At 36.5% G+C, this 27,640-nt stretch overlaps 1 protein-coding gene and 1 long non-coding RNA gene across 2 annotated transcripts in view; one reads left to right on the forward strand and one right to left on the reverse strand.

Annotated features, from left to right (window-relative positions):
* Positions 1 to 9,297: 9,297 nt before the first annotated feature.
* Positions 9,298 to 26,966, reverse strand: LOC113950810. Its single transcript, XR_003528891.1, has 4 exons — positions 26,926 to 26,966; positions 14,839 to 14,909; positions 13,176 to 13,237; positions 9,298 to 9,430 (listed from the first exon to the last, which is right to left on the reverse strand). It is a non-coding gene; the product is annotated as an uncharacterized LOC113950810 (long non-coding RNA).
* PPFIBP2 (PPFIA binding protein 2) overlaps positions 12,473 to 27,640 on the forward strand; it is an 84,037-nt gene continuing 68,869 nt past the window's right edge. Inside the window, exons 1-2 of the mRNA XM_027651043.1 lie at positions 12,473 to 12,501; positions 15,951 to 16,045. Coding sequence (XP_027506844.1) covers positions 15,979 to 16,045 — 67 coding nt within the window. The 5' untranslated portion in view covers positions 12,473 to 12,501; positions 15,951 to 15,978. The remainder of the gene's footprint in view (positions 12,502 to 15,950; positions 16,046 to 27,640) is intronic.

The following is a 27,640-nucleotide window of genomic DNA, read 5'->3' on the forward strand; positions in this document are numbered from 1 at the left end:
TTGAGCCCTGAATTATTTTGAGTTCTCTAAATTTTCCCCAGTTTGCTTTTGTCTGTTCAGTACCATCAACTCACCTGCTACTTTGTAGATCTGAAGAAACTGAGACTCCCACCCTTGGACAATCTCTTCTTTATCTTTGTCTAAGCACCAGCTCTGAGGTGATAACGTCTTTGATAAACTCTGACAGCTTGAATTTCTTCCTGTCACACCTTTACAGTTTTTACATAGCTCTCTTTTAAATAGATACACATTAAGTAACAAAGTAAAGGTGCTTTTTATTTTTTTTTAGCTAGATGCCTCTGCCTATAAGTTTTAGCATGATGTTTTTATTTCAAGTCTCTGTGACCTTCAACATTACTTTTGTTTCCCTACATCTTCGTGTGTTTATTTGCTATAAAACCATTTCCCAATAGCTCTTAATTGGTAATTCACTGATGTAGAGAACAAAGTTAAATTGCAAAGATAATTTCTTTCTGAAATAAATATAAAAAGTAAACCCTGATGGCACTGTTGCCAGTTTAGGTCAGTTTGTGTTTATACTGTGCAGCTACCGAGTTACAGTGTAGGCATTTAAAGGACTGTAAGCACGACCTGGATTTTAAACTCTAATTTGATAACCTGTAAAGCAAGATTTTTATGAATATTCTGTAGCTTGCTAGTATTTCTGGAAGACCTGTGACCCAAAGTTGCTGAGGGCAAAAAGCTGTATATTTTCATACTGATCAAAAAGGAAAATTTATCTTCGCATCCATAAGACAGGACATTATTCCTCTGTCAGATTACCACCAAACAAATGGGTAACCATTAGTGGTTTTCTCAACTTCGTGAATGTGATGCATAAAATATATTCTTATATTTATTTCATGTCCACATAAAAATGTATGTTTATCGATTTAGCCGAGCTTTCCAGGTAAAACCTGAAGTAACTGAAGATAAAAGTTGAGAACTGAATACAGGGAAAACCAGAGCATTTTTTAGAGGGGGAAAAAGATAAGAAAGCTGATGGTGACCAGATAGCATGTGGCAGACAGCATTCCTTGAATGCTAAAAGATGTATCTGACTTCCAAAAAGTTGCAATGGCAGATTGTGAACTGGTGATTGTATGGGAAGTCTTTTGCGTATCACCAAAGAACATGGTACTAAGCTGATGATGGTTTCCTGAAGCAGATATGAATTTGGACAGAACAGATCAGCAGGCCTGATTGTCCTTCAGCAAAATCTTGAATTAAAGTAGAGGGATGAAATAAGACTGAATGACCAAAGTCAGTTCATACTGATGGAAGACAAAGGTCCAAAGCCTGCCTCTGCTGACTGTGCGTCTTGTTTTCATTAGAGCAACATAACATGAATGAATATTCATAGAGAATGATTCACTTGTTGGTTAGGTCCTCATACTCCTTGAGATCAACAGATTGTGTGCCAGTTAAAGTAATTACTGAAGATAAATCTAAGCTGTTGCATTCTAATCTGGATTTTCAGCATTTACAGTATGGGAACTGCTGTTTTCCTTTATCTTCTTCTGGAAACAGGTTTGGTTAGTCTCCCCATTCAGAGGTGACTTAGCTGGTGATTGCCTTCTTATTTCTGTCTCTACTGCTCATGCAAAAAAGTAATTTTGTTTCCAGTTTGCCCTATTTTCGACCCAAAGTTTATTTCAGAAGTCTTAGTTGGACAGGGGAACATATTCAAGTGTTTCTTGAATATAGTGAATCATATTTTTATTCCACAGTACAGTGCAGATGGAAGCATCTGCTGTAATAACACACAATCAGAACATCTTATTCTAATGACATTGCAGTAAGATTTATGAATGTGTTTCTGTGATGGCGGTAAACTAATGCACATAATCCAGTCAGCTCTTAAACAGAAGTATTCTGATGTTTCACTGCAGAGGAAAAACATTCTCTAGCAATGACCTTGAGGAGGAAAATTTGATATTTTAGATAGGAAACAAGCACAAACCATCCCAGGGAGCAAAGGTTTTGCCTTTCTCCTGGTGTTTGCTGTTTGCAGTATTAGACAGGGAATGTATTAAGATCTTCTTGAAAAAGACTTTTTCGTATTTTACTTACAATGTTCTATCATTCTGTAGCTCATATGAAATTTCTGTTAGATCATCTTTGATGTCAATGCCTTGGTGACATTCTGGCCAATGTTAACCCAAGAATGGAATGGTGATTTCCTAGGAATGGAAGTAGATGATCTGAAGACGTGCCTTCCAACCGCAACTATTCTGTGACTCAATTATTCTGTGATAACATTCCCTGCATAAAAAAAAAACTGTTTCAAATAGGTTTAAGTCCAGGCCTCTTACCTAAAGTTTAGTATTAATTCTGTTTCTTTCCTTCTTGTGGAAAACCTCTTTTTTCAATTTTTTATGCCCAAGGTAAGGTATGAAGTTGTGCTTTGGTTTATTTGTGATTGTAACCTCCTATGTGCTTTGCAGTGAGGGTACAAGTGCTGTAAACTCTTTTGCAGAACATTCTTGAATAACTGTTTCAAGAATGCAAGAAGAACAAATCTTAAAATTCGGAGGTTACTTACATGGACCAGAAACACAGACTGGTTGTAAAATAAGAATGAAAGTAAGATATGTGACTCTCTTAAAAATGTACTCATTACATCTGAAAAAAAAAGTCAAAATTAGTGAGTATTTTCTTTTCTCGAGAGTAGTCTTCTGTAACTAAAAGTGTATGTACAAAATACTTTGGTGTTAGTACAGATAATGCTAACCTGGAAATCTCAGTCATAAACATTATAAATGATTAGTTAACTATTTCTTGAATTAAAATGTTCTTCAATTTAGAAAGCTGAATGAATCCAAAGTAGTAATTTTACCTGAAACTCTGAAGTGCAGTTTGTAGTCTGATCTAGCAAACTTCACATATAGAAAAGCAAAATCATATTAGAAACTTTTGTTACTAGAAGAAAGGAGAGTTGTTAAAAAAAGCTTTTGTACAAGGAAAAGATCTGGTCTGGCCTGCTTTTGCAGAGCATACAGTAGTGCTGTGAGAAGTACTTAATAGCCCACAGTAGTTACTCAACCATACTTTGTCCAGTGCATGCAACATTTCATAATAGTTGTAAATTAGGCTAAGGATTAAGAAACTGTTTCAGGAAGTGTGGTCCAAATCTCTTTTGCTTTGATTGCCTTCTCCATTTTAATTGGGAAATTTGGTAGAATCTTCAGTTTCCTTTGTAGATTGTGAAGTGCAGCTGGTTCTCATTTCACATAAACCACTGGCTAAAGAGGGACTTCGGAAGACTGCATTTTTATATATATATTTTTTTTTAACATGGGGAGAGGAGTTTGTGTTCAGAGTAAATGATTTGTTATAAATACTCCAGAGTGAATTTAGCTTGGATTCACCAGTCATTTGTAGTTTTTATTTAATCAGAGCTGCTGATTATCCAGGTCTAATTACGAATGGGACTAGCAGCTGCTCATTTCCTTTGGAAACCCAGATTTGGGTACTTAGAAGAAGAGCTTCCAAATTAGTTGAGACTGATAAAAGTGCCATGCTAGGCAGCTTGCCGAGGCAGTATGCTCATAAATATAATTTTACTGTAAATGTGTTTTATTTGCTTTCCTTAACTAACAGAGTAAACAGTACTGTTTGCAGCACAGTACAGTCATGAAGCAGAACAATCCCTTATCAGTAAGGACTAATAGAGAAGAAGAAATTTCTTCATGACAGAACAGTCTTTTAGTGTTTGTCAATATGGCCATATTTTTCTTTTCAAGTAGGAAAGGACTGGATCTTTATTATTTTGGAATTAGTAAAACTGTCTTGTATATTTCCACTTGGAGTTTTGGAAAACCGCTGAAACACAGGGGACTAAATGTCTTATATAATAAGTAGCAAATCAAATTTTCCTTACAAATTTAGTATGAAAGGATAAAGAGGTCATGATTACTGGTATGGAAGCAGATTTTAGTCCATTTTCTGGAAAATTAAATAAACTAAAAAAACTGATAATAAATTCTGAAGAGAAAATCAACTTCCTGCAATGGATAGTAATTTGGATAGTCTTTTTTCTAATTTTTTTAAAATTTTGATTTTGATGCAGTGTCACTTGGCCCCAAATTGCAAGAAACTTGTGAGATGCTTTTCATCCAGACAAATCAGCTGGTAGCTGTTAGGGATTAAAGGACTTTGCAAGTCACTAGCCTGAAATAATTCCATGTTGTGGTTGTTTTACTAAAAGGTCCAATAAAGGCGTTGTTATCAAACAGTAAAATACATGATTAAGTTACCTCAGGAAACTCCATAGGTTTGGTCACAATCAGACCAAATATGAGTAGGAGGACTTTCAAACAGTTCCAAGACTCAGTTGCTCTGAGTCTTAACATGAAATACTCTGAAGTAAAACAGGATGTGTAAAAGCCTGACACTCAGTATGCCCTCAGGTGTCATTGCTGGTTTTGACAGTGTGTTTTACAGCTTCTGGCCTTGCTATAATGACATTTGGGCCCCTTAAAGTAATATAAGAATTCTGTTTCTATCCCAGTACAAAGGTCCATTTATTTCAGAACCAGTAAAAATCTGACTAACTTTATAACAATATACTGCTTCAGGTGCTTCTATACTGTAGCACTTGCAGTAACAACTTCAATTTTTCTTTTTATTTCAATAATATGAAAGAGTTTTACTTTGGACTGGAAGTAACACATAGTAGCATCAATTTTAGGCTACAGTTTTATTTTTTGGCAGATACTTTTGGGTCATTGCTTATGTTCAAGTAGTCAAAATACTTATCTAGAAAGGAATCTAAAGAAATCCTATGTATGTTCATTATGATAGCTTAACTTTTCTGTTTTTCATGCCATAATGGGGATTCACTATTAAAAGAAACAAAAGGGATCCTTTATATATACCCCAGTGATGAATTATGCTGACAGCATCCTGAACTTCAAATTATAAATATGTATATAAAACCTAGAAGAATACCGAGGTTATGAATAAGTCTGCTTCTAGGTTCAATTCTTGCATTCAGTTCATGTTGAGAAAGGCATTTTTTAATTTGGAAAACTTCCAAAAGCTTTCTGCATCAAGTGTGGAAAAACTGTAAGCTAAACTGACTGAACTGGAATATGGTAGCTTTAGAGACTCATATGGGGAACCAGTTTTACTGAGCAATTAGTCTCTATCTGGAAATGACACATAATTTTAAAGTTTTGCAAATTCAAATAGGCATTCTGAGGTGTGGAACTGTGGCTGTGATTTTTTCTTATCTCTTTCCCAGTCCTTCATATCATGTATAATTTATAAGGAGAAATATATATATATGTTGATTTTGCTTACCCTTGATAACGTGATTTGACATGGAAACTTACTCATTTTACATTTTTATAGAACTGATAATAAATGCCTTGAAATGGTTGGCAGAAATGGCATGATGGGCTTTGTGGGTGGTAAGAACTTGAGAACACCTACCATGGTTGGTACTAAAAGGTGCTATATATAACAGTAGAGTTTGAGGATCTCTTTTGCATCCTTTGCCATTGGATGTATCTACTATATGGAAGCAGCATGCTGAGCACTTCAGAACTCTTTTAAGTGTATGAAAAGTTTTTACCAGATACTCAAAACTGGGTATACAATTACCTTATTTTTTTTAATTACCTAACCTGCTTGTTTCAGTTGTGGTGATGGAACCAAAACAATAACAGTGCACATAGATGAATGTGAAATAAAAAAACTGAGCCCTTGAGTGGGTTTTCAGTGAGGTGATTCTGTTTAAGATCCTTTGCTAGGTAAACATGTGTTTCAGTGAGCAAATACAGCTCCTCTATAGAATAGGTCATTGAGGAGACCTATATATCTTGTCACACATTCATTGTGGGCTGCATTCATTGTGTGTTCCCTCTAAAGTCAGCTTCTGGTTTCAGTGCATGCTTGATCTGTCTCTAGGCATCTTGGTATTCGTTTTTCTTCTAGGATCCACTGGAAGAACAAGGATGAAGGACAGTGAATTATTCTTGCCACCTGTAATAATGTTTCTTCAACTGGGAGATATTACAAGTTTCTCTCACTTATTGGAATCTTAAAAGTATTAAATGTTGCTCTTGGATATCGAGTTACTGTTCTGTCTGTCTTGCAGCATTACCTCTCTGTATAACGCTTTTTTAAAAAGTTATGAAATTATGTAACTCCACTAACTATGGAAAGTAAGTATGGGAGGAGACTATATCATCCTCTGATTTAGAATTTGGCTGTGGCACAGTATTTGGTACAGCTACTTCCTTAGTGTTGGCTAGTTCTGCAAGTAGTTCTGAATAATGGAGGAGCAAAATCAATAAGATTTATCATTTTAGATCAAGTTTTAACTTGACATGAAGAATTGTTGCCTTTTGGTTATGATGTCCAGATGTTAAAAAGATAAATTATTCATCAGTAGAATTGTCTTGTTAAAATTTAGGGCTTGCCATGGTTCAGTGATCTCAGGCCTAGGGATCTGAGCTTGGGAAGAAGGATGTGCTACTGATAGTGGACACAAAAAATACAGAATTTACAAGCCACAAAGACTTTCATCAGAACTCCCAAGATAAGGAAGAAACTTACAAAGCCAACCCAGCAATTGTGCTGAAATCAGCTCCGGCTGGGTAAAAGGTAATTTTGGCAGGGAGAGATCAGGACCACCGGTTCACAGACCATGACCCAAGAAACCCAGTGACTCAAAAGAAGAGAAGGAATGTGGAATCATTAACCAATAGAAGATAGAACCCTCATTATTAAAAGGACTAGGTGACTTGTAGCCCATGAACATTAATGCCTCTGTTTGCTAAGATGTATGAATAGTGAAAAGTTTTGGTACTCGTTGTGCTGGCTTTGTGGATTTGGCACCCAACATCCCTTTCTACACAGAACTGTGAATAAATCAGATGTCTCAACTCTGTGTGTAGATTGGCCTCTTGCACACAGGGTGAAAGAACCTATTTCGGCACAACAGTTATACCTATTCCTTAGGCAGAGAAAGAGGAAAACCTTGAAGATGGCCTTTTAGAAAGACATTTTCATTAATCTTCAGAAAGCAATCAGTATAAGAATGTTTTGTTTATAAGCCCATGCGTTAAACTGACACAGCTGTTAAAATTTATATTTTCATTGATATGTTGAGTAATGTGGTGCTTTCACAGTGATCCACTTGTTGTTCCTAGTTTAATGCTTTTAATCCAAGCAGATTGAATTTTGTTGAATTTGCTGTTTCTAGAAGAAGTATATTTTTCTTCTCTTTGTTTCCCACAGACACTTTCCTCAAAATAGCTACTGAAGCTTCCAGTTTATACAGAAGTACTTGATATTGTCAGTTCCTGTTAGTATGAATTCAGCATATTTGTATTCACAATGCAGGATGGGTAATATTAAACCAGTCTAGTGATGTTTCCAGTTATTTATAAATTGCTGCATAGAATGTTTCAAAGAGGGAAAAATACTGATATAAAAATATACTTTACAAAGTCAAAAAGTTGTCTTTACAGTATTCATTTTTAAGCCTTATGTCTGAAGCTGAGTTTAGACTTTACAAAAGCCTTCACATCGTATTTGTAAAGTTGATACTGAACTTTATAATCTGAGTAACCCAAGAGCAGACCATTTCATAATAAGAAATAATTACAAGAAATGTCTCTCTTCATTGTGTCTAGGTGGAATTGTTTCTCTGTGCAGTCTAACCTAGAATGCAGTTTTGTGGTTTTGTTTGTCTTTTTTTTTTTGTAATGTCATAGCATTCACTGAAAAATTATAGAAAAATTCTTTGAAGAGAAATGAGATAAATCTTCAACACCTGTGAAACATTGTAGTTCCTATCCAGTCTGTGTTTCATAAAGTCTTGGGCTTACTGGTTATTGGAAAAGAGCAGGAGACTGATCACTGTGTAGCTTGTGTTGCACTGAACATCACTGGAGACAAAGCACTAGGCCAGACAGGCTTTTGGTCTGAACGAGCATGACTGTTCTTATGGTGTTGTAAGAGTTCCAAAAATACAGAGCTGTTTCTGCCTCTGAGTCATGTGAAGTTGATGGATACCTGTCTTGATTACATTGCAGGCAATAATAAATGAGAGGTCGAGGCACTAGGACCAAGGACAGCATGGGCTCTGTAGACCATGCCAACTGGCTGAGGAGTGTTTGCTCTTTGTTGGCAAAGCAGCTGATTTTTACAGTGATCCTCTGTGTACATCAAGGAACTGAAGAAATGGAGAAGATTTGAAAATTGGACCTCCTTACATTTCTTTGAGATATCAGATCTTCTGACCTTACGTTGGCACTGGCTTCCTTCAATGAAGCATCTTGCCTTTTCAGACTAATATTCCAAAAGGTACTTGCAGAATTTAGTGCAAAATCTGTTTCACAGAGCTTATGTACACTTCTATATCCCTAGTGGGATTTATACATGTGTACTTAGATTAATAAACTAAGTTAGTAGTAGTGCTTGTTCTGCTGAGTTGTTTCTGAATCATAGAAGTTGGAAGGGACCTCAAAAATAATCTAGTTCCAGTTCCCTGCCAGGGTCAGGGACACTTTTCATTAGACCAGGTTGCTCAGAGCCCTATGCATCCTGGCCTTGAACACTTCCAGGGTTGGGACATCCACTACTTCTCTGGTCAACCCATTCCAGTGCCTCACCACCCTCACAGTAAAGAATTTCTTCCTAGTATCTAATATAAACCTACTGTCTTTCAGTCTGAATCCATTCCCCCTTGTCCTGTCACTACATGCTCTTGTAAAATGTCTCTCCCCATCTTCCTTGTCAGCTCCCTTCATGTACTGGAAGGCTGCAATTAGGTCTCCCCAAAGCTTCTCTTTCCCAGGCTGACCAACCCCAATTCTCTCAGCCTTTCCTCATAGGAGAGGTGCTCCTTCCCTCTAATCAACTTATTTCCATTTACACAACTTACTGAAATGCACAAAGCCAAATAAAAATTGGACAGTAGGATTTTCCATAAGGAACTGACCTGATCCAGTTGTCCTGGCCAGACTTTACCTCAGAGAGTTTTGAAAAAAGCCCAAGAACAATTTATGAACCATAAGAAATATTATTCCTAATTCTCAAGGTTTAGAGTGTTCTTTCCAGCAGTATAGCTTGTCTAATTTTGTATGATTTCGATAGAGGATAGCTTTGAAAACTTCTGCTAATAATTTATATCTGATGTCTCTTAATTTCTGTCAAGGGGTTTGTCCTCTGCTTTACTGCAGGGCAAAGAGTTAATTTGTGCATGAATTCTGTGTTTACTTTTATTATAACTTCTCACCTTTCAATTTTCTAGAGCATGAATTTACTTTCATGGGGCGAGGGTGGGGGGAAGGTGTGGTGTGTGCAGCTTCCCAGGCATTGGATCTGGAGTTAAGTAGCTTCAAAGATCTAGTTGAAATGCTGACCTTCATGGAAGAAAATTTGAAGCTGTGACCTTGAGACCGGTGAATACCTGAGACTGGAAAAAAAAAGAGATAAACATAGTTTATTTTAAATGTCAGAATTTTGAGGATCCAACTCTTTCTAATTCTAAAACTCTTAGAACTAAATGCAAACTGTAATACAAAATCTGACTTTTGTTTACCATTCACATTTGTGTTTATTTTAAAAGCAGAAATGTTCACATTTTGCTTCAGAAACTTTCATGTATTTTACCAGGTAATGCTTTGTTCAGCAGAAGTTTAAATCCAAAGCATTTATTCATTGTGGGGTTGTTGTTTTTTTTTTTTTTTTTAATTTGAACTAGTTAGCACTTGGAAGTAGTTAGATGAGTATTGAACTAAAATAATTAGGGTATTTTTTCACCTAATACAGTAACAAATAATGAATGAAGATTTGCAAAGTTGGAAGCTGTAACATTTTCCTTTATATCATGTATAACACCGAAAACTTAAAATATCTGATCATTTAAAATTAAATTAAGAAGGATTTTATTAAGCTTTTATGAACAATGCTTAAAACAACACTGAAGGAATGCAGGGTTCTCAGTTACTAGAACTGTTATAGAGAGGAGCTGAAGGAAGCTCACTTTGCACATGCCATTCTGTCAATGTCAGCTTTTATATGTAAGGATGAGACTTTGTACAAACATGAGTAATGAAATTTGGGTATGGTACCAATAGTAACTGTAACTCAATATCCATGAGTCCTGTGGAGGAGCTGCTGTGAGGTGATTTGTGTTCTTAAAAGCATCATAAAGTATCAGTCAGATTTAGCATTTTTTAAAGGGTGCTTTCTCTTTTCCTTCTCCCGAATTTCAGACTTGTATTAGCAAACTTAATGGGTTTATTTTTGAAAAGAAATGTTCAGCTTTGCCTTTGGTACTTCATAGTGCAGTAAATTTAACTACATTCAGTTCCCTTTGTATCTTAAATCAAATTATTTAGCATAATATGTTTAGAAGCATCATAGTTCTTAGTGCTTGTCACTAACTTTTATCAGTAGCGCACAAAGGTGGTGGTTTTACAGTGCCAGGGTAATACCCAGCTGCCTGTATAAGCCACTTTAGCTTATTAAGTTAACTGGTTTTCATCATGGAGGTATTGCACTGTGCTTCACCTAAGGATGTCCCTTCATGTAAGGACTCCCAGCAATACACTGACCAGAGAGTTTAGCAGTTCTACCTGAAATAGTTCAGTATCAGGTCTTTGTTCAACTTTGGCTAATCTGTATTTCTCTATGAAACTTTCCCCTCTGCCTTAGTGTGGACACTTCATACTTTCTTGCTGAAAATAAAAATAGTCTTCTTTTTACTTATTACGTAATGGGTAATCAGTGAAAGAATTTTGTTACCCTTCTGCCTATTCCAGTGAAGCATATGAAGGGGAAATAGAGCAAGTAGTGCCTGTATTAAGAAATAAAATGAATTTGAACCATAATCAGAGAATTATAGAATGGTTGGGATTGGAAGGGATGTTAAAGATCGTCTAATTCCAATCCCCCTACCGTGGGCAGGGACACCTTCCACTAGACCAAGTCCCATCCAGCTTGGCCTTGAACACTTCCAGGGATGGGGCATCCACAGCATCTCTGGGTGACCTGTTCCAGTGCCACACCACCCTCACAATTAAAGTATTTCTTCCTAATATCTAATCTAAACCTACTCTTCTTTAGATTAAGGCCATTACCCCTTGTCCTGTCATTACATGCCTTTGCAAAAAGTCCCTCTCCAGCTCTTTTGTAGCCCCCCCTTTAAGTACTGGAAGGCTGCTGGAGGGTCTCCCTGAAGCCTTTTCTTCTCCAGGCTGAACAGCTCCAACTCTCTCAGCCTGTCAGAGAAATAGGATTTCTGACTGGGTAGCCCTGGAGCATCCTGTATAAGTAGTGTTCCTTAGGCAGTCATTCTAGTGATCATCAGGAATTCTTCTGCTCCCAGCAGCTGTGTATGGTTATTTAGGACTAAGGATTATCTTAATTAGAGAGTTATGGCAGGTTCTAAAAGGCCAGGATGCAAATATGCATTTATAGCTTTTGTAGTTGACGGTGTCCTGAGTCCTGCGGAGCCAGTGGGAGACATGAATCAGCAGTTGTGCTCCTGTGGGGTGTCTGGATACAACAGAGCATGTGGCTGGGGGAGAAGCAAGGTGGGAAATAGCGAGGGTGGAAATTGTGCACATTTCTTCCTTCCAGGGCAGGAGTCGTCTTGCAGTTGAAGAAGGGCGTGGGGGACTTCTGAAGCTTACCCGAGGCACTCGTTATTTCATTATACCATTAGGTACAAAGCAGTGTAATGCTTGAATTTGAGTATTTAAACAGTTTACAAACATGTATTTATTCATCCCAGGGAAAAAAAATACTGGTGGTAGTTAATTGTTAGCTATGTCTGCTAAACGGCAGAGGAATTTGTAGGCCACAGACGAGATCCAAAGATCTGGATTTCTGGAGTTCTTGTCAAAAAACACATCCCTCTCCATAACTGATAGTATTGGCAACCTTATTTTTAGGAGCAACCTTGGGAAAACATCTGAGTTGCCTAAATGTTAACATTCTTACCTCTGGATAGCTGCTGGTTCAAGCCAGCCGTAAAAGATTCAAATTTAATTAAAGCTTTCCATAATTCTGAAGAACATCTTGTTCATAGTCAATACGTCTGTTAAATATTATGGTTTTTTTGGACACAGTAAGCTGTAGTTTTACATACAGAATGTAGGTTAAGAAATTTGCAAGGGATGTTGACTCTAAGCACAATAGTTCTGCCAGAGCTTTTTCATTTTATTTGAAATGCAAATCTCAGACTGAGACTTATAGGGTAAAACTAGCTTAACAAAATAAATTTAAGAGATTCAGACCAGTTTGCTCTGTCTGCACTTCCTGGAAGATCTCATTACTTAGGTAATTATAACAAACAGGGTTGCAATATCTCTGTGGGCTGGGCTCTAAATTAGTATGAGCGTGTGGCTTAGAAGGGTTGGTAATAATTTAGACTTGTGTCTGCTTAATAGTAAAACTTTGGCTATTAATAGTGAGGAATTTTAACTGATCAGGCAAAAAAGTAAATTCTTTTCTTCTTAGGGACCTCAAAAGGTGAGTGGATTGGTTCTTGTATTTTGCTGGCATATAAATTAATCTACTAAGTCCTGAAGGTTAGAATTTGCTAATATTAAAGCTTGTACTATAATATTAGGGATAGGTTTTGTTCAGTCCTTAGCAAAGCTGAAAAAACCTTTTTTTCCGAAATATATGTATATTTTTACATAATTAAGTAAGTCTTCATGTTCTGCATCTGTTGATGTCATTCAGGAATGAAAACTGTAAAAGGAACTGTGATTAAAATACCAGCAAATAGATGAATCCTATTTGAGGGATTGATACAGGTGTCTTATTATTTAATAGTATTAGAAAAAGAATCCATAATTACAGGTATTTGTATAGAACTAGATGAGAAATGGTAACTGAAAACACAGGAGATCTAGTGAGCTGTTTTCACAGTATTGCTCAGAACAGTCCGGCTGTAAGAAGGGAGTGTCTGGGAAAGTAAGACTTGCCTGAAGCACAAGCAACAGGTCTGTCTAGAAAAAGATGTCAAGCAAGTAATATTACATTATCGCTATGGAGCAAAGAACATTGCTTTTATTAATAAATCGTTGTTTGGTAAGCAGGTTTTACTTTACCTTAGTGCAGTTAAGCAGCAAATACACTGTGGGTACAGGTGAGAAAACAGGCTGAGTGTGGAGGCTGGGAGGAGATAGAAGACTTACTTCTGGTGGTGTTTTTCAGCAAAACATCCTGGATTTTGCCAAGGTCTTGATGGAAGGTTTTTCTATAAGTAAATTTTCACATTTGTGATGGAGTGTATCAGCATTTTCTGTACCTTTGTCACTACAGGTGGTCAAATAGTAGATATAAAAATATTAGATGTTCAGAAAAATGGTAGTTCTGCATTTATTGTTGTAACAACAGCTGTGTTTTAGCTGCTTTAAGCCCGTGGAGAAGTAGCCTACAGCGCAAAGAAGGGTATGGACTGCAATCTAGAAATAGAAACTCTATGCTATTTTTAGTATTTTTCACTCTTTTTCCTCCTTCTGATTTTGAGCCAGTCTGCTGTCCTGATTTACCAGCACAGCTGGTGGCCATACATTTCTGGGGGAGTGGCTGGTGGCCACATCCGCCAAAGGCACAGGGTATCCTTGGTGCCTCTCTGGCAGCTGCTCATGTGGGTGGATTTCCTTTCACTAAGGTGATTATTACTGATGTTATGGCTGCTTTGAACTAGAGGAAATACTGCAAGCAAGGAAGCTCTCTGCAGTGGAGAATCGGGGATCTCTCAAGTCTTTAGTGGCATGTAAATGTGGTAACAGAAGATGGAAATCTCCCCGAACCAACTAACTGGAGAAACAGAATCAGAGGGAGTGTCTGTAAAGTTCATGTGTGCAAGGGATCTGAAATTTTAAGTTTATATCAGCTGACTTTCCAGTTATTCTGTGCACAATTTTTGTTATTTCCAGTACCATTAAATGAAATATTTGTGTGACATGTATTTTGGTAAAGTTTAGTTACATTTAGCATTGTTCTTACTTAAAAGATTATTTTGACAAAAAAGGGAAAGTCCATAAACAACCATTCATTTACATTAATCTTTGCCTTGGGTGACACTAAAGATAACACATTCTCACATTGCTCTTCAGATCAATGTGATCTGAAGTTAGATAATGGCTTACCCATTATGACAAGCTATAAATGGCAGAGTTCAAATTAGAACGTTGTAGTTTATGACTCATTCCTGCATCTGTCTCTCTAGATAGTGGGGTTATATACATTGACTGGCATGGACATAGGGCACTGATAATACAGAGGTTACTAATAAATTAGCTTTCTTTGTGTATAATTCACCAGGACTATGGAGAAAAGTCTGTGTCTCAGGATTCTTAGTTTGCAAGAGAAGAAAATAATTTTGACTTGATAGTACAAATTTTCATTGAATCAGGCTTATTACTGAGACTGAATATCAGTTGTGATGCAGTAATTTGGAGTCAGTCATAAGTGTACTTTTAGAGATTGTTTTTTTTGCCCCGACAGTCCCACTGAAAGAAAAAATTATTAAGATTTTATTTTAAAGCTAACTATCCTGGGTGCTGATTCTACATTCCAGTGTTTAGTCAGGCTGCAGCTGAGAGAATAAATGTGAGTGGTTTAGCTACCAGTCATGCAATTGGCCTTGGTGGCCAGTGCCTGAACTGTCACTGAATGAACACAGTGCAAGTCTATGTGAATTGCCATTAAAGATTATTGTAATATTTATTTAAATTCAAAATACTTGATTTCTTAGTGTAAGTAATGACACAATAAATACAGATTAATGGCATTTCAGTAGCACTGGACAAATAGGCCCCACAAACATAGGGCCATTGCCTATGCACTTACCTACAACCTGAGTCATTTGAAGGACATGTCTATCCATTGTCAGACAGATGTCTTTTGTGAGGCTTAGAAAGCTGTCAAAATTGAACAGTTTTTAAATACAGATCTTAAAACTTGCTGTGTCAGAAGACTGAATGTCAAAAGGCTGAATTGCACCCTTCATGGAAGAGAAATGAAAATACTGTGACCCTTTGTAGGCTTTGTCAGTATTTTGAGTTGTGTGTTAGAGCACTGTGAAAGTCATGCATAAGTATGTTCCTCACTGTGTGGGCACTGGTCTCATGCTTCAACAATGAAATGACGTGCAAAAGGGCCTTATTTCACAGGGAATTTTCTCACTGGCAGTGAAATGGGCTGCATAAATTATTTTCCCCTTTGAAATGTCATATGTTGACAACAGTGACTGCTACTTGTCTAAGAGTCCAGCAACACCAACTCACAAGTAGAGACTCATTTTGGAAGATTTTGTTTGTTATCCTTAATGTCAGACGGTAACATGAATGTATTTAATCCTGTTTTAAAGAGACAGCAGTAACTTCAGACAATTCATACCTGGGGCATCTTTGTTATTTGAACAGAAAGAATTGTATTTTCAGTGTCATGAAAGAAGTGGTGGAAAGATTGAATAGGGATATAGAAAGGAGGAGTAAAAACTTTCAGAATTGTCTTTACTCTTAAGGCAGCAATCAAAAAGGGGGAGTTTTGTTTATAGTTTTGTTTATGTCTCCATTCCTTTATTGAACCCTAGTCAATCTACTTTTTTTCCCCACAGAGCAAAAGGTTGAGATGCACTGAATTTGAATCTAGGAAGCCATAGTTAAGGATGAGGAGTAGGGGCATCTCAAGCTTCCAGTATTTGAGGTTGTTTAGTTTTCTTTTCCTTGTTTTAGTAAAGTCTCTTCAAAAAATGAATCAATGATTAATTAAAACCTCAGAAATCCCAAATCATCTATCAAGAATAGGAACAGGTTTATTGTTAGTTTTCTTCTTACTAGGCTTTATTTTTGCTAGCATGGACTTGTGTTTCTGTGGCTTGATTTATAACGTAACAGTGACATATTTTTCTGTCAGGTTATTTCGTGTAATACACATGGTTTCATCTGTCTTTTCAGTAGAAAGAGTAGAGATCTGAAGAAATCCCAGATGATGGCTTCTGACGCGAGTCATATGCTGGAGGCAGCTTTGGAGCAGATGGATGACATCATTGCAGGTATAATAATGCTTTATTTTACACCATATTATTTTGAGATTAAGTATGTTTCTCTTTTTTTTACTTTTTAATAATTATTCTGAATTTATCAAGTTCTCTGACACACAGATTTCACTATTGACACTCTGGTTCAATAGTTAAGTGAAGAAAATTGAAAGTAAAATAAAGGAAGAAAGCCTGCAATTCCCCCTCAGACACGTGAATATTGAAGTAAGAGAGATTTATTTTGCTTTAATGCTGTATGGTAACTTAAACACATCTTCAGCCATGTGGTAACATTCCATACTGTATATGTTAGTTTTTTATTTCAGTGTGCTTTAAAAACAGTTTTCACCGAGCCTTCTGGTTAGCTGGGTAGTATATATCTGTATTTTACACACACAAGCCCACATAGGTATATAAAAATGTGTGTGTATATATAAAAATATACATAATTTTCTTTATGATGTATATATTCAAAATAGTTTGCCTAACAATTATCTTCACAGCCTAATGAGTTAGAATGTGTATCTTTTTGTCGACATTTATATCCAGAAGTGGAGCTAAGAACTGTGTTTTACCCAGCTGTCCACTGGAAAGGCTTATGATGCAAGACAGGATTTGCTGTCTTTTGGTGCTCTCATGGTAAGGCAATTAAAAGATCTTCTCTCAACATTACAGCATTCAAGAAGAGAAGTTAATTTCTGTGGTTAGGCCTCGGTAGCCTTGGGGTTTGTGCTCACACACGTTCAGTGTCAGCTCCTAAAAGGAGTGTCTGGGTAGGGCCATGTTCTCACCTGTGCACAATGGGAAAGAATTCAGCAAAGCTTTAGAAATCTAAATAGTGACACCCATGCTGTGCCTTCTTCCCTAATGATGATGATGATGACATCAGCCTCTTGTTGCTGCAGTTTTGCTTCTTCCTCATCTTCTTCCTGCTCTTCCACTGGAGCTTTCTATCCAGAGACTAATGTGGAGCTTCAAACCTCACCACCTGGCCAGCTGTGATTAGTCTGGAAGTCGTTATCCAGGATTTTTAGTTTAAAGAATCTCCAAGGTTTTGGGTTTTTTTCTCACCCACATATGAGTCTTCGCTTCATTCTAAATGTGTAAGCTTTAACAGACTGCTAATTGTGAATGTCAATACATGATAGATGTAACTACACAAATAACTTTTCACATCAATGGAACAAGCCCTAGACAAATAGGGAAAAAATTAGATATATATTTCCTTCTCCCTTCTGTTTATGAATGCAAAACCTTATTCAAACAAGATTTTAACCAACAGAGGATAATTGGGATTTTATTTTTTCACTCCTCACATAACATATAAACAGGGAAGCATTGAACTCCCCTTACATGTCTAAGGAGAGAACAAGTAAAACAAGTCCCAAACCATAACTCATAAACTAGGAAACTATAATGTTTTTTTAGCCACTGCAAACATTGGATTATGATTCTGGCTAGTGCTATAAAGTAACCAAAGTAGCATAGAAGGCCATGTCTGTTTAATGAGGATATGGAACCTCTGTCCACAAATTACCTGCATACATGTGGAACTCAGTGTCTCTCTTCTGTGATGATTTATACCCAGCTCAGCACACACTGATGATATCATGGATGCACTGATTGATTCCATTTTTCAGAAAACTCAAGAAAGAAAAAAGAGTTTTTATATTTAAATTGATTTTCAAATTAGACACTTATTTTTTTCCAGGAACCGTCAGAGTTGTGAGAAAGACAATAGATGTTTAGTGTTGGGTGTTGTTTCCATGTTATGGAAAGATAGCCTCATAATATGTGGCATAACTGATTAAATGGCAATATATGACTGCCTAAGAAATACACTTTTTTTTTCTAGGTTTCATGCTAGGAAAATAATTGAGGTCAGCAGACAGATTTTATGTTGTTTGTTTGTTTCTCATATTCTTTTCCTTTTCCACACACCCTTTTCAGAGTGTTTGTGCCATTACATTTTAGCATTTAATTATGATAAATTGTTCCAGGTTTCCAAACAACATCACTTTTAACTCCCTCACTGAGTTATCATGATACAGAGAAGCAAAGCAAATGCTGGAAGAGCTGTTCTGTGTGAACCAGCTGCATGCAGGTCCTGTTCACAGTTGTTCTGTAGAGGTGTTGGTGACCAAGCTCTAAAACAAAAAGGCATGCCAGTGGTATGTGGAGTTTGTTTCCAAAGTGCATGGGCAGGTCATGAGCAGATTGGCAACCTCTTCAAGAGAGTTGACTTTGTGGCTTTACATTACCTACTTTTTTAGTCTAATGTTCACTGATAATCAGTGTAACATTGAAAATGGGCTTATATAAATAAATCTAATGGGAGGAGAACCAAGATATTTCCCAGACAGTGCATCTGTCAAGTCTCATCAATGTTAATTGAATACTTCCCTATGATTCAGAATTGTGTCTACCTGTACCAATAAAGAATCATATTGTTTTAGTCCTTTACTTAGTAAAAGCTCAATTAGTTGGGAAGGTTGTTTTACCTTATTCATTTATTTATTATTCTTCATAACTAGAAATAGATAAGATGTTTTAAGACAGGTTAAGTCTGCTGTGGTCATTCTCCTCTAGCTGATGTTCTTTGTGTTCCAGAACTATTTCTTGAATATTCTGGTATGATTTAAGGACCAAATGCATCTGCTGGAGTCTATACTTGGATACAGTTATTATCCCAATTTGTCTCAAATTGAGGACCATAATGATTATTCAAGTTTGATTCTCTCTAATTCAATCCAGTAAGCTTCTGTCTGCAATTTGGGCAGGGACTGGAAAACAGGAATGTTCTCTTGTCCTGTATGCTGAGAGAACAAATAAGGTAGAAAACTCCTTCAGAAGGATAACTGGATGAGTGTCATGAAACAAACCAGGACTGAGATTCTTCTAACTGCAGATTTACATATGCCATAGTTTGCAAATGTTGGAAAAATAATCTGTACAAATGTAGCCACTCCTAGAGTCAACTGGAAACAGCAAAAAATCAACTGCTAAGAGCTTGTGCTATTTCAGTTCACTGAAACATGGACATCTCTGGGTAGTACTGGATTCAAAGACCAAGGCTAAACTTCATGACTGAGGTAAACTTAGGTAGGTGATGGAAAAGATGTTTCCTTTGGGTGGGTACTAGGAGAGCTATGCTCTTCTCTTGACCTCAGAAACCTTGGCTTTAGGCACAAAATTAGTATTAATCCCTATTTTAGAGAAGTGAGAAGTCCAGAGCTGAATATCTGGCCCTGGTTAATTTTTGAAGCTTGAGTATGTATGTATATATATACACTCAAAACCAGCATCCTCTCTGTTTAATGAGAAAACGTTCCTGATTTCTTTTATTTTCTGCAGTTACTATTAAAGTATTACATTGTTGTCTTGCACTCTAAGGTAAGAGCTGGGCATGCAAATACATATTACCAATATTTACAGATTTTCAGTCCTACTTTTAGCCTTCTAATTCTAAAAGTCATATCCCTTGCTCCAACTGTTAACATCACTCATACGTGAGTCTGATTAGTCCAACTAAATCTCACTGTAGACTGTGTTCCTCAGTGCAATACAAAATGTTTTAGTGTTTAGAGTGCATGAGGGTAGGATTGTGAAGCAAGATTAACAAATTGAATTTCACTGGGCTTGATCAAATTTGACAGATAGGTCAGTGTTCCCAAGTCTTTTATGCTTCAGTACATCTGTGCTGATAACCCACCCTCATGGCTATATAAATTAGGCACGCTAAATGATTAGCCTTATTTGACTAAAATAGCAAAAAGGGCTAATGTGATTGTCAATGGACAAGACTTACCCATTAGCTGGAATGACTTGCACTCCAAACAGAGGCTTCCTCTAAAGAAAGCACCCATATGTCAGGTCCATCTACCCATTCTTTGTTTGAGGTGCCTGACTTTGGCATTGCTTCCCTCTGAGGTTTAACCAAGTCATTACTCTTCCTTTTATTCAGCTTGTACCCATTTATTAAAATTTGTTGCTTTGTAGGGCTGTAGATTTTGGTTATTTTTCTTTGTAATATATCCCAATGAATTAAAATAATTTTTATTTTATGTTTATTTTATGTCAAACTGCTTCTCTTTGTCAACGGTTTGGGAATCCATTGTTTCCCTTTGTGAATAATGACCATAACTGTAAGACTGAAAAGCTCCTGTCACAATATTAGAGTGTACTGCAGCTCCAGAGTCTCTTCAAATCCACCAAGTAATCAGTGTAATTATTGAGTTTGCTTTTAACCAGAGCTCCTTCAATTATTACTTACTGGAAAATAATGAGAAAGTTAAATGTGTTATCACATGGATGCTTACTAATATTACAGTATTAGCACTGCAAGATTACAAAGTAAATATAATTAAAAAGTTGTCCAAGAAGTATGCTTGTTTTAATTCCCTTCTCTTGAGGTGGCAGAATGTTCAGTTCATGGCTTTGGCTTATGTGCTACAAACCCAACCACTTCCCACACCCTTGTTGAAAAAGAGACCTTTAGAGGTAATTGTACTTGAGAGATGAACAAGTTTTTAATTCAAGTTTAATGTGTTTTCCTCATGGGATATACTTGCCAGACTTTGGAGGAGGACCTGTTTGTGGAGTGTTTTTTTCTTCTTTTTTTTTTCTTTTATTGTCTGCCCCATCATAATTTTACTAAGAAAACAACAGAGTTTAAGTTTCAGAGCTACACTATGACCCTGGATGTGTTAGATTACTAAATCACTGCTAGTTAAGTGATTTGAACCTGGATTCTAAATGCAAGAGTGGACAAAAATTACTGACATTCATTTGAACCTCTTTGGATGAATTTCAGGTTTTGTGAAATAAGTTCCTGTATCAGTAATAGGAAATCAAAATATTTCCTAGTGACCTCATCCTTTACCATGAATAGTCACAGGTCATCACAGGATTCATTCAGTCTCCCAGCACTTTAACTGAAGGAGATAGACACCTCTGTTCTGCTTCAGAAGGGATTGAAATTGTCCAGACCAGACAGAAAGCACTTAATCCTATTTTTTTGTGGTGTGTGTTGGGGGGGTGCTAGTGGGTCTTATTTGAAATACACGCTGGGTGACATGCAGCTGATGGGCAGTAAAAGCCTGGGTAGGATGACTGGAGAATAGCTTTTATTTTTTCTTTTCAATTTGTACACTTCCAGGTGGCTTTATTTCTTTATCACTTATGTCCCACTCAAGGTTCACGATATTTTCAAATTAAAAATTTTGTTTCTATGGTAAAGGTGTATAACTTTTTAATAATTTTAATAGGAATCTTTGTAGAATTCCATTTTAGAGCACTGAACTGACTGTAGTTAAAATAATGATGAGAGAAACAGAAGAATTTAAATAATGACCAATTTCTTTCCTTGTAGATCAGAATAATTGAGCAGCTACAGCTGCAGTGGTTTTCTTGTATTTTCCAGATAAATCATAATTGTGTTAAAAGGCTGTGCTTCAGTTGTGATTAGTGTATTTCCCTTTCATTTTCTGTTCTTTTTCAGTCAGTAACTCAGGAGTTTTTTTCTGAACAAAAAAATAATGTATCTACAGCACTTGTTTATCTTGTTACTGCTCTGCATTAGGTAAGGTGAGGATTTGTGAAGTTACAATATTGTGGCTTTTTTGAACCCTTAGTTACAGTGTGTTTTTGCTTAGATCTTATGGCAATAGAGAGATGAAAAAGGAACTTAAACAGTACATTACTTGAAATGAGATCTTTGATAGAGAAATTTATTACTTCCTGTCGTAACAGTTACAAAAAACTATGTATCAAGAATATTGTGAGGGGGAAGGAAAGATAAAAATCTAGTATATTAAAGGGGAAAATATAACAACTTAGCACAAATATTTAGGGTCTATAATTTGTACTTCTTTATTTTATAACACTTCTTAGAACTTGTTTTAGATGCTGACACGTATCTTCAGATACTTGACTTCAGAAAAGCTAATTAGGTCATTCCTTAGATGTCAACTATAACAGATGCATAAAAACTAAAAATATTTTAAAACTTTAAAAACGTAGTTCACTGTCTATGTATTTAATGCATAACTTTTCAGGTCAGCTGTCTGTGGTCTAGCTTTTAGGTTTGTTAAAGGCATTTTAAGGCATGACCTCTCAGACTGTGCACACACTCAAATAACCATTACAGCCATTTGTTACCGTGTTTTGTAGGGCCTTTACACGTGCTGCAGCCCTCAGGTTAAGGCCTTGCATAACTGTTCAGGTGCTGTTTTCATCTGTGTTTCAAAAGCACGTGAAAATCATGGCAACTCACGTGTTGATTTGTGCATGAGCAGAGTTGGCTACTCATTCCTCAGTCAGGGTTGCCAGAGCAACCTGAACTTTGGAATTTCCTCAGTTTTGAGTGCTTAACCTCGCCAGAGGTCATTGGAGCTATTTGGGCTACTGTTCCAAAATACGCTCTCACTATCCTAAGCATACTTTCTCACAGATAGTGGGGCTCTGAGCGCGGGATAGAGTGAAGACTCTGAATCCTGTTTGTAGGACTGATGGATTCCTTCTGTAAACAGGACAGTACTACAGAATCTTATGAAGCTGAGAGCACTGAGAACTTGTTTCCTAAACACTTGATGATCTTCTACAAAAAATAAGCCTTTCAAATTGTTTTGCCTAAGACAAAGTTTCCCTTTCAATGTCCAAGTCAAACTGATTTACTGACCAATTTGGTCTTTGACTTCCCTTGCCTTTCCAGAAAAACAACAAAATTAGAAGATTTCTTGAAAGTGAGAGTTTAAACTCGTTTGAAATGGATGAATATTTACAGTTTAACTATGCTACTTTAAATTCTTCATCTCTGACTGCAGATAAACAGTTCTGTGAGTTTAAAACAGCAAAAATACTGTCGTGTCCTCGACACCCACATCAGTTTACCAGAACTGCAGCACTGGATTGCACCTGTGCAAACCAAAATCCACCTATCATAGCTGTTTGTATTAGGTTTTGAGGAAGGATTGAAAAGAAACAAACATAAATAGCTGCAGATACAATATGTAGCAAAGAAAGGCAGTTAAATCATGATGGCCATAACCCCATGGGATTGAAAATCTGAAGCACAAAGCTTCTTTTGTGGTTTGTATGATGTGATCTGTTTTTCAGTACATGAGAGAGTCAGTTGTTTAACAGGCGAGCGAACCAATTTCTAAGACTTAAATTTAAACAAGTTTGAGATCTTCAAATTCAAGATTGTCTTGTCCACTATTTTAAGGCAATGAAATTGATTTGAGAGTCTTTTTAAAAGTCAAAATACTGTAATCTTTATAAAACAAATTGCCTTTATATCCTCACAAAATGAATGGTCTTTTTTCCCCTATGCTTACAGAGACTAATTTTTTTTCATGAAATAGTATTCATGTTACCAGTACTTTACTACTGCTTACTACAAGCAGTTATGAATTTTGTACTAAAAAGACGTATTTGTTGTACTTAGTACACTTAGTACTTAGTACTTAGACTACTGGTTACACTGGCCCTAAATACCTTCCTTTTTTATTTGTAATTTAAAAAAGTAAAGAGAGAAAGTTGATGCAGGTATTTTTTATTCTTTGTCTTTAATAAATGTGTTGACCCTGTTTTTCCTTTGCAACAGAGACTCAGCCTCAAAGCTCCATCATAACTGCATAATCCCTCTTACTTTTCTCACCAGCAGTAAGGCTGCTTAGCTTGTGTTTCTGGACAGGAGAGATCTTTTTGTTGTAGCTGTGTACGCAGTACCTAAATGTGCTGCACATCACAGCTCAGCGTCTGTAAGCATTTGGAAGGGAAAAGTTTGAGTAATTATGTACATCATTTACATGAGAAATTATAGGCAGTTCTTGAAAATTGTCTCAAAGATTCCACGTGTGATTGTACGTAGAGCTCAGTGGAAAAATCATCTGAGCTGCATGAAACTTGCATCTGAATGTGGTCATTAACGTTTCTAGGCTTGGAAATTTTTTCCTAGGGCTTCCTGCTAATCCAGCTTAATAGTTACTGTTCCCTGTAGTTAAAGATCTAAAAGCAGAGATTTGAGGAGAAGTTAATGTAAGCTATGATTCAAAACATACCATTTGTGATGTATTTTGCATTACAGTATTAGAAGAAAGGATTGTGTGAGCTACCTCTTCACTCATTTGACAGAAGGCTTAGGAACGAGGACGCTGAAATATGTCCCATCTAGACCTTACTACTAGTTTACATAAATTCACATTTTCAAGGCTATCTTCATGAGAAAAAGAAAATTGTGCTTCAAAGAAAATTACACTTTGTAGTCTTGGAGGAGAGAGGAAGAACTTGGACAACCTATTTGCTCACTGAGTAAAAATTCAGGTAAAAAAGTGTTCTCTAGCAGTGTAATGATTAACTGAAAGGCCAGATAAAATATATGTTTATAACTTTAATCTAACCACTGTTGTTCAGATATCAAAATTGTTACTCTTGAGTATTTCAGCTTTATAGAAAGTTGTCCTGACCCAGCATAGATGTAGTGTTTGGTTTTTGCTGTGGGGCTTTTGTTGTTTTTTGCTGGTTTCTGATCTAGAGGAGCCAGCAGTTTTAAGAAAATCTCTTTTTAACCACTGATTGTTGAGCTGTGCATTACCAGGATTTTTTCTTTAAAACTCAGCCAGTTTTAGAGCAAAAAGACTGAGGTGACAAGGATAAATGCAGGGGATCAGAAGCTAAGGTGCAAGGGAAAGTGAGAGATCAGACACAGTATCTACTGCTAAGAGAGATGAAAGTTGTATGAGGGACAAATGTGTAGAAAATAAGCTCAGGAGAGTAGATTTTCAAACTGGCAAGCCTTTCTGCTTCTTTCATTACTTCTGCTTAGTAACTTATTTTTGCAGGCTACCGGGAGTGCTGTTTTCTGAATAGGTTATGTATTTGCCCAAAAGGAATGTTTCTTTGAAGCCATTCAGCTAATTGCAAGGAACTTTGAAATAAAAATGTGCTTTAATGGTCAGGGTGTAAGAAATGTGTAACTTAAAAGTTGTTTTCCTTTTTGTACTGCTTATTTTACTTTTTTCCTCCATATAATGTGCAACTACATTTAACCTCCTGCATCCACTGGCTGTCTGGGGAAGCCAGAAGTGAGATACTTGGAATGTCGTAGTTTCAACACTTTTTTTCCCCTTTCTCTCCTACTCCTCTAAAGTGGACATTTATGGTGATTAATTGTGTTCCAGTAGTACACTAGGAAACCATGGTGTTGAGTATTATATAAACATCATGACAGAAGATTCCCCTGTGTCCTGTTTATCCCTGGAAAAAAGTGAGGCACAGGAAGACTGTGACTTGCTCAAGAAAAAAATGAGTCTCTTTCCAAGAGTTCAAAACTGCACTCATCTTTCCTGAGCATTTTTTTTTTTTTTTTTTTTTTTTTAATGAGTCTGGAAGGACATCCAAGTTCTTCCTGTCTGGTGCTAAAACTAATGCAAAGAAATGTAATTATTTACTCCTACACACTTCTGTTTTTCAGGGTGTGTTCTTGTCCTGTTTAATATGAAACTACATGGAAAACAAATAAGAGAATCAAGCCTGTGATTCATTTGAATTTTAGCAGTAAACCAGGAAGCTTTCTGAATTAAAATGCTGAGTTGAACTCTGTATTTCTGCATTTCCTTACCTAGTATAAAGTGCATTAATTGTTGCATTCAGGGGAGTTCATTTTCCATTTCATCTAGGGGAATAAAAGGTACTACATTAACAACCTATAGCAAACCAGTTTTAAAGCAATTTCAAATTTTGCAAAATGTGAAGCTGCTTAGAATTCTACCACTCTGAACAGTCAGTTGAAGAGCCTGGGATAGCTCAAGCATGCATATGGAGTATGCCCAGTCTCAGGGAATCACATAATTCCTGACTGGCTCTGCCTGTGCTCCAGCACTTAAGGATATTTACCTTTAGAGAACTGAGTTTCTTAAGGGTGACCATTCTTTCACTTACCAAGATTAAAGAGTGTGAGTATATGTTGTTTTTCCTGGTGTTTTGATAGAGGCAAACCAAATAAAGGCATGCTAAAATGTCACTGAATCTTCCTATGGAGTTTAAAGTTATTTTCTTTAGAAGGTAGATGTTGCCAGGAATGTTATAGTCATGATATTCTAAGGATGGAGGCAAGATATGATACATAGTGAGACATTTAGACTGGTGAACAAAGATGTCACATTGGCATGTATGGTATGGCTGTGTGTTTGTATAAACTACCTACCAACTCTAATTAACTGGACTCCTGCACAGTTTTTTTTACACTGTATTTAGCTTAAATGCAATGGCTTTTATTTCATACCTGAAGTATTGGTTGTGGGCCTGAAAGTTTGTGTGGTTTTGTTTGGACTGTGTGGAGTTTTGCTTGTTTGTTCCTCTCTTGTCTATAAGTAAAAAGTACTCACATAAATAACATGAAGAGCTCCATAGCAGAATGCTCCTTTCAGTTTTTCCCATTCTATATCTATTTTAAAACCTCTGTTCACTGAAGGGGTAACTACCAAAGCTGGTTATGAAATAACTTTGAATCCTGTCCGCTTTTCTAGTGTTAAAGGTACTTGCTAAGCAGAAGATAGTAAAAAAGTAATGTGGAGTTTTCCAAAAGAAAGAGTGAGAAAACTATTTTATAAGTCCTATATCCACAGTAACCAAGGAGGCCACATCTTTCCAAGTGGCATCAATGCCACTTCAGCAGTCAGTGCCATATTTCAATTTGTGTGCACATCTCTCAGAAAGTAAGTAGTGAGCCACCCTGGCTGAATGAATGTTATATGATCCAGACAGCTCCTACACAATTTGGAAATCTGCTATTTTTAGTTGCTAGAGTTTAATATTAATCTGCATTAGGAACTACATAAACATAAACAAGCTGTCATGAGTGGCTGAGAGTATAGAAATATGTAAGAAAATACCTTTTAGCGAGCAAGTCCAGCAAAACAGTCAGTTGATCCTGAGCTCAAAAGGAAGTAATTCAGGAAGACAAGGTTGATTTACGAGGTGAGGTTATCTCATACAGCAGTCTTTGTAGCACCGGATATTGAAGAAACTTTATCTTGGACATGGCCTTAGCCAGAAATTAAGATGAGATCTTGCACTTGGGGCATTAAAATAAACTTGTAAGTAGCGGAAGTCAGCAGGATCAAAAGGAATATTTTGAGTCTGAAAAGAGGTTAAGATAATATGAAATACTTTGGTAGTGAAAATTAGCGTTGCTTTAAAAAAAAAAGTTTAAAACCCTACTAATGAACCTTGCAAAACTTCAGAAATTTCTAGGGATGGTTGGTTTTACATTGTTTAAAACAGTCAAACAAAAAACCACGCTCATTGTTCAGCAGAATTCAAGCCACACAATTTTTTGCAAAGATCTGACAGAACACTTTGTGTCATTAAATCAGTGGTTGAAGATAACCTGGTTAATATTATTTAAATTTTCCCCAAACTTTGCGCAGAGTTAAGCATTCACAAAATGAGAGACAAAATATTGCCTTTGTTCAAAAACTGAGTGACATGGGGAATAACATTAGTATTAAATGATCAGTTGGTATTTTGGTTAAAAGCTAATGTGGGTGCAGAAGGTATTTCAGGGTACTAGGACCCAGAGTGTCAGTGTATTCATGAGTTGTGTTT

The sequence above is a fragment of the Corapipo altera genome, unplaced genomic scaffold (genome assembly GCF_003945725.1).
Source record: "Corapipo altera isolate COAL_440 unplaced genomic scaffold, ASM394572v1 78, whole genome shotgun sequence".
NCBI lineage: Eukaryota > Metazoa > Chordata > Aves > Passeriformes > Pipridae > Corapipo > Corapipo altera.